We start from the raw sequence: 7501 nt of genomic DNA, 5'->3' as shown, positions 1-7501 counted from the left end.
CTACAATTTATACGTCGACGCTCAATCCAATCCCATATTTGGTGTCCAATGGTACAATTTATACAATTTAATGTTAGGACAATTTCCGTATGTTTTGTAGATTTAAAGTAAAATATCGCGGTATGCATTCCTTTGTCGCATATGTTGGATTTGTGTACATTTTCAAATGGACTGTTCCGAGGTTGTTCCGGGGTCATCAAGTCTTCTGACTTGAACCAATCAATGCTCAATATCGTAGTCACCTGATTTAGTTTAAAAGTCATCGGTAATATGGCGGCTATCTGAAATTTGTTCCGCACATTAGTGATTGGGTGAAAGTATTCGAATTTGAGGAGAAAAAACCGCATTTATCACACTTCTTAACCGCAAGTTGTAGATGCCATCTATCTTGTGAGTATTTGTTCTCAAATTCGCTGTTACCGTGTTTGCGATGTACATGTATTCGGATATCTGAAGTCTGAACGGTTTGCTGCTGTGCCACATCAAAATCAAAACAAGCCAGAACATGCAAGCTGGACTCCGTTGAAGCACACATACCTATGATTTTCAACGTCAGGTCTATAGTGCAAAAAAGGTTCACTTATAATTGAGTCTGGTGCATTTCCTAAGTGCATCAAAATACATCGTGAGTAATAGTATGCCCAACAGTGAACACGAAGTGTTCGTTTTGTAGTCGAGTCGGAGTGAGGATGCTGTATCATGATCATGTACACACGAACGAATTGTATCTCACCAGTTAACAACCTGTTACATTCTGTATTGGTGTGACACAACAGGAGGTAGTTTGTAGAGTGGAGTTTTTAGTGTACTGGTATCATCTGATACACACATAATACTCATCATTATTGTAAATGAATTCCTATCTATCAGATTTATAGCATTTGTTATCTGAATTTTATATGAAATCCAATCATGTGGACTTGCAATCGTACTACAGACACAAGGGCTTGTCTTTCAACAATATTGACCAGCAAGAACTGTCACAGCCCTTTACGCTATTATACTTTTAATCTGCTGTCAAAATTCATCTATTTGAGTTTGACTTCCGCATCATAAAAATTTAGTTTGTTCGGTTACCAATTCATTTCATTGTCTAATATTCAAATCACTCTTGTAGATTCATGTAGCAGACAAAGTCTGGGGATCTTTTCCACAATTAGGATCAGTTTAATAGCATCTAAGATTTGTTTTGAAGTCTAACGCTGTTGTGTTTTTCTTTCTTTTTTCAGAAACACTCAATACAGGTGACCTGTTTTGGATCAGAAATGACAGACATCAAAGGAATAGCAAAACTCAGAGAAGATAATAGAATTCTTCTTGAACAGTTGAGACAAAACCAGAAAGATGTTAAAGTAGCTGTGAGTGCTACAAAAGACATCACACATTCTAAGCTCAAAAGAAAGAATAAAAAGGCAGATGAGATGAATTTGTCTGATGTTGATGTGAGCAGTATTTATCCTGATTATCGAGATAGGAGTCCATTGTCAAGTCGAACTCGTAGTAGGAAAAATGTACGTGTTGAACGAGCACCAACAAGCAGTACGCCAAAGAGACCAAGGAAACCCAGATCTATGACTCCAACACGAGGCAAATCACCTGCAAAGGTTGGGAAACAAAGCTCCAAAGCTACAGATAGAACTGAGCAAGACTTAGCTGGCAGCTTTATCTGTGCAACATCAGAACCTGAAAAAGAGAAAATAGCAAAGTCAAAGGTCACACGTTCAGAGAAACTAGAATCTGCTTCTGCAGGTCTTTCAGATGACGCCACAGTAGCAGAACAAGACCAAGAAAACCTGTCACAAAGTAGACATTCTGAATTCCTCAATTCCTATCTGGAAAGAAGTAGGCGAGAAGGACTCAGGCCAAGGAATAGAGTGCCAAGATATTCAGAGAAACTGCTGTCAGATGGAAATGACAGAAGACAGGCCAGAGTTGCAAGAGAGATGATGAAGAAACCAAGGTCAATTCTGATGACCCCTGGTGGAAAGAACGTCAGGGTATTAATCTAGTTGACTCTTGTAAAGATAACTCCAATCAGACTGCATATTGGATTCTCTAAGTATTTGATCTTGTTTATTCTGGATGTGGCCTGAATCTAAATTCTAATTATTATAATGTATCTTCAAATTAGCTGTAATGCATAATTTGATTTTGCTAACCAATTTCAGCAAATATACTTATAATTTCACTTTCTACATTGCAGCACAAGTCTTCATACTTTTACTAGTGAAAGCTATTTTGAAATTTGTTTGAAGGAAAAAGGTCAGAAATTTCAATGAAGAGATGTATATTCAATTGTTTTCATTCCTTTTTCTCTAGACTCCATCAAAAGTCAGCTTCCTGTCACCTGACCAAAGTCAACCAATGGCATTTGATGAACGCCAGGGCCAACCATTGCTAGGCTATGATTGGATAGCTGGACTTCTGGATAATGATGAATCCATTGCTGAGAAATCCCAGCACTACTTTGATGAAATCAAGGAGTTTAGAAGAGTCAACAACGATGAGTGTTTTCACAGATCATTTGCTGAAGGGTCAGTATCAAATCATAAATATCATATCATAAATATCAAATCATTAATTAATCTTTCCATGGGTAGATGAGTAAACCATTACTGATACTTCCAGCTAGAAATGCCAGACAAATTTCTTCATTTCACTTTATGTTTGTACAATCAATTAACCCTTTCAGACCTAAACCCCTATATCTAGGGTTTGCTCTGATAAGTTACCAGAAAGTCAGGCCTGAAAGGGTTAAGTCATTGCAGTGTTCCCAAGAGCTATTGATAGATGACTGCCCCCCACCGCCAGTAAATTGTGTAACAACAATTGAATCTATGTAGAAGGACCATGCTTTTATGCAAATAATGAAATTCATCTTGGGTGTAGTAAATCATTGCTACGTGTTGCATGCCTTTGTTACACATATGGTATGGAGTTTTGTCCTGAAATTTTTACAGGAGTTTCACCTGAACTATGCCTCTGCTATCAGAATAATTTCATGTATTTTGAATCCAAAGATTCGAATGATATTGTATAATGTTATATGTGCAGATGTAATCATCTGCTATTTAACTTACATCTTGATGTTATCTGGTAAGTTTTGCTACATTGCTATAATGATGCTGGCATATTATACAAATGTGTCAGTTTGAAAAATTTGACAATATATAACACAGTATGTCATATCTGAATTTCAGGCCCAAGACACCAAAGTCACCATTATCACCTCAAAGTACAAAAACGAAACCTCCACCAAGTATTGAAGATGAAGATCAACACACCTGTAAGTTGAGCACTCCCTCTAGAGTCTGTTTCAAATGTCTTTCATAAATGTGTATAACTGGTAGTTCCTATCAGTGGGATCATTGCTTCTCAGTATTTAAAGGCCCGATAGCTGTATCTTTTTCGCATTATTTTTGTGATTTTACTTCCAAACTACAAGTTCATTGGAATGTATTCATTGAGGGGTGTTTATACAGGTAGAATAAACTGCCCACTGGGACTACATGTGCAATTTTGAGCAAGATAAATAATAAATGTTTGCCCAAACACAAAATGGCACCCTCATGCAGATAAAGCAAAAACACAGTACACAGTGCATATATGCATTGGAATCTTCACAGAAACAACAGAGTAGTCCAATATAATGCATAGTGCTGAATTTTTCCACTGGGACACCATATGCTATGTTTTCTTTGTAATATTACCAATTTTTAAAAATTACGGGAAATCAAAATAATGGTTAAAATTTAAAGTTGCTTGTCCAATTTTTCAGTGGTAAAAGACCATATCCTTTAAATCTGTAGAATTTAAAGAAAACCAGAGGAAAAAGAAAACCTTTTTTTAGGTCAACAAATTTCAAGAGTTACAGCTACAGGGGCTTTAAGTGCCAAAACTTTCATCACAAGTGTATTTTGTTTAAAATGACTCAAAGTTCATAGGTATCTATTTTCTGTGCAAACTGTTTTTGCTGCACACAGTTGACATGAAGAGCTAGGTACAACTTCATGCAAAAGCTGTAAACTAGCTCATATACTTATTATCCAACACAGCTATACAAAAAGTGTCAGTGAATTTACACAAAAATGTAAAGTCTGTCCATAAATGGAATACAACTGTATAGTCATGTATCAACATCCTTTTTGTAGGATACTTTGATAATTTTGATATCAGTGAATTACAACTATAATAAGAAACATCTAAAGAAGTCATAATACAGTCTATTGAAAACAATACAGCCCCATTGTCAAGGTTACAGCAACATGTTTTAAAAAATCTCTTCTTTGTTTCCATGTGCTCTTATTGAGATCTGCTCATTTATCCATCAATGTTGAGAGGATATATAGTTTCTTTATATATGTATGTGTTATTGTGTCAGCCTTTGATAGGTAGTTTTCATGTTATGCTGCAGATCTGTGACATAACATTTGATGTTTGATGTGGCCTTTGCTTTACCAGGTATACACAGTTATCGGTTGAACAGTCGTTTGTATGCTGTTCCTATTCACAAAGCTACTGACGGAGACAGTGAGTGTCCAATCTGTAAGACTGGCAGAAAGAATGAAGAGAGGAGAGGTTCACCGTCTTACATCAGGTGAGAAAATTCCAGGGTTAAAATCTTAACATCAATGATAATTTTTATGGATAGTGTAGATAAATGGCAGCTGTGATCTGACTTGTTGGAAATGTAGCTGGATGAAGGCTTGTGAGAGAGTTGCCTGACCACATAAATTACTGTTGTTTAGTTTATGGTACATCCTTGCTCTAGGTATTTATGCTCATAACCCAGGTATGGTTAGCATGGATGTAGAAAATTCTGATTGCAGAAGGCGAAAATAAGAGTACTGGCAATTATTAGTAGTGACTGGGCACATTAAATTTGTGCAAAAAGTCCCTATTTTTCATTAAATAATATTTTCACAGTCGGCAAATTTTATCTGACAGCTGTTTGTTTTTGCAGGTTGCCAGCTAGTTTTTACTTCCCTTGTTAGTGTACTGATTTCTAAAAACAACGTCAGCCTCTTTTCATCATAAGTAAAAACTGTAGAAGTATTCAAGGAACTACAATGAAAAATTGTTAGAATCCAACAAATTTTAAACAGGACAAGTATCAATATGCAAGAAAACACAGTTAGTGATATGTTTTTTTCCCCTATTCTTTAACAGAGTCAGCATACCCAGAAGTACCTTAGCATCTCCGTATCGTCTGAGACCACATCGACGTAGAAGTTTTGATCCCACGGACTCTGTCTCTCTGTCTCAGGTTGGTCTCGAACATTTCCGAAATTGCATTCTGTGTGACAAATACTTTGTTACAGTAGAAGATCAGCTTGTTATCTTCTATGGAAATCTTGACCTTTTTGCAGTGACCTTGAGTGAAAGGGTTGGTTTGTCTCTAATTCCCACACATATCTAATGATTCAAATATTGTTTGAGCTGTTCATCAATAATTAGCATTTTAATATGATCACAGAAGAATTGATTTCTGTGCTATAGATGTCAATAATTATCTGAATTACCAACTGAAGTAGTCTTCACCATCCTCAAACTATTTGATTATCAAACTGTTCATGATTCTCTGTATTGCATACAGTAATGACATTGCTATGTGGTGGCTGAATTCTCTTTGAATCAAAACATATGAAGGAACTGACTTCCTCGAAATTCAAAAATCCGGGTAACTAACTAACTAACTAATTACTCTAATTGAAAACAGCATACACATTGAGAAAGCTATGTAGCCATGCTATTTGATAACTATGTCTCACTGAACCTGACTAGCTTTTACCATTTCTGGATCGCTTCACGTTAATATGTGTTGAAGGTAATTACATTTCACCATTCCCATTTTTCCCTAGCACTGTCTAGCGGGATGGGAATCTTCCAGACCATCCATGATGCCGTCTGCTCACAGCATGGATTTGAAAGATTCCTTGGATGTTCCCAACAAAGCTGCTGCAATGTCCGTAAGTATTTGAACAAAGGCTCATGAAAATCATGCCATAACCATGGTGAAATTTTATCATTTGATCCGTTTTTAAGCCAATAATAACAATGGGGAAAAGTTATGTTGTCAAGTTAGTCTAGTTTCAGTAATTGTCAAATTGAATAATTTTTAAGATGAGTGGAAATGACACATAAAGTGATAGAACTTGAATGCAAATTAATGTACTTCACTGAAGCAGGCAATAAAATGTTTTTCTACAATTATACTGCAGATGCCATGATCTCAATGTCTTTGATGTCAGTATTTGAGAGTACAACAGCTTGAAAGAAATCTAAAAGTTGATGTTTTGATGACATTCTGCATGTTGCTGTGTTTATTGACGTGCTCATTATACCTTAATCAACTTATTAATCATATCAAACACAGAGTTCATGTGTTTAAAGAACTGAGCTTAGGATTCAGATTTTACAAAGTTACAAAATATAAAAACAAAGTAGCTAAATTTCTTTGAGAAAATTCATATTAACACATGTTGTTTTCTTGTTTTGTCAGACTATTGGCAAGTGGGCCAACAAAGTGCCTGTCTCTCTGTCGCCATCCAAGAAATCTCTTGCTTTGTTGAATAAATCACACGCATTACGATACAGTGTTCAACAAATTGAAAAAGAGAGACCCTGGGAGAAAGTGCCGCCTGCAAAGTCCACTGATTATCCTCTACTGTAGATGTTATGACCAATACATACTAGCTTAATACAGATATATTTCCTCCAGCAGTGGGGCCACATATCAGCTTAAAAAGAAGAGTGTGTGTTTATTGTGTCACAAGAGGGCAGTATTAAAGATTTTTTACATGGTGTGAACGTGACCTGCTGCACAAGCAAAATTTTAGCACGAAACATAATTTATTGAATAATGTCCGTTTTATTCTCAATACTAAGCATTCATACATTTTTTCTTGACATTTGCATTTATTTAAATTTAGCAGAAATAAAAAAACAAATTTAACATAATTGTCAATACCAGTGTTTATGCAATGAAAAAGTGAACAAAAATGGAAATGTATATTTAACTGATAAGATTTCTACAGAGGTGCATGCTGTATTATGGATATTTTTTATGTTTGTGTTATTGCAAAATTGTAAAATATTGAACCAATTTTTATTTTTCTAAATATGAATAAATGATCAGATTAAATTTAGACATGTTGTTATTGCTGTATTTATATGTATATGGATTCCATGGATGTGAATATATATGGATGTGTCACACATTTAGTGCCCTTGTATTTCATATAAGACAGTAACCATTTCCATTGTTATGAAGACAATGATATTTAGTAACCATCAGATTGTCAGTTTACTGGTGGTATTTCTAGCTGATGTTAGCTGATGCATCTGCTCGTGTCTCTCTGGGGAATGGAATAAATTACACAAAAAATAAAATTATTCTAAATTAGGTCATGATGAATGAATGTGAAGGCACAATGCTTCTGGTGTAACTTTGCATTGCCTGCTCTCATACTAAATCAGAGTTGCCTTGGTGTTGCAGTGT

The 7501-nt window shown here is 35.5% G+C and overlaps 1 protein-coding gene across 2 annotated transcripts; it reads left to right on the top strand.

The window, feature by feature from the left end:
• The first annotated feature begins 249 nt into the window (after positions 1-249).
• LOC139136619 (uncharacterized) lies at positions 250-7148 on the top strand. 2 transcript variants are annotated; one of them, XM_070704390.1, is made up of 8 exons: positions 250-390; positions 1230-1997; positions 2320-2534; positions 3201-3286; positions 4462-4597; positions 5170-5266; positions 5862-5969; positions 6503-7148. In XM_070704390.1, exons 2-8 carry the CDS (start codon positions 1266-1268, stop codon positions 6671-6673), a joined length of 1545 nt encoding a protein of 514 aa, XP_070560491.1. In that variant the 5' UTR covers positions 250-390; positions 1230-1265; the 3' UTR covers positions 6674-7148. The 2 variants fall into 2 exon arrangements, with proteins under 2 accessions (XP_070560491.1, XP_070560493.1); XM_070704392.1 differs by lacking the exon at positions 250-390 and adding an exon at positions 457-625.
• The last annotated feature ends 353 nt before the right edge of the window (positions 7149-7501 follow it).

This window comes from Ptychodera flava, chromosome 7, assembly GCF_041260155.1.
Source record: "Ptychodera flava strain L36383 chromosome 7, AS_Pfla_20210202, whole genome shotgun sequence".
In the NCBI taxonomy this organism is placed as follows: Eukaryota; Metazoa; Hemichordata; class Enteropneusta; family Ptychoderidae; genus Ptychodera; species Ptychodera flava.
The sequence above is the reverse complement of the archived record's forward strand: the minus strand, read 5'-3'. Positions and strand labels throughout refer to the sequence as shown.

Bases quoted from the DNA above. Each gene is read 5' to 3' on its own strand.
- LOC139136619 (XM_070704390.1), top strand. From the start codon at position 1,266: ATGACAGACATCAAAGGAATAGCAAAACTCAGAGAAGATAATAGAATT. The intron at 1,998-2,319 runs GTATTAATCTAG...CTTTTTCTCTAG, and splicing joins CTGGTGGAAAGAACGTCAGG to ACTCCATCAAAAGTCAGCTT. The intron at 5,970-6,502 runs GTAAGTATTTGA...TTGTTTTGTCAG, and splicing joins ACAAAGCTGCTGCAATGTCC to ACTATTGGCAAGTGGGCCAA.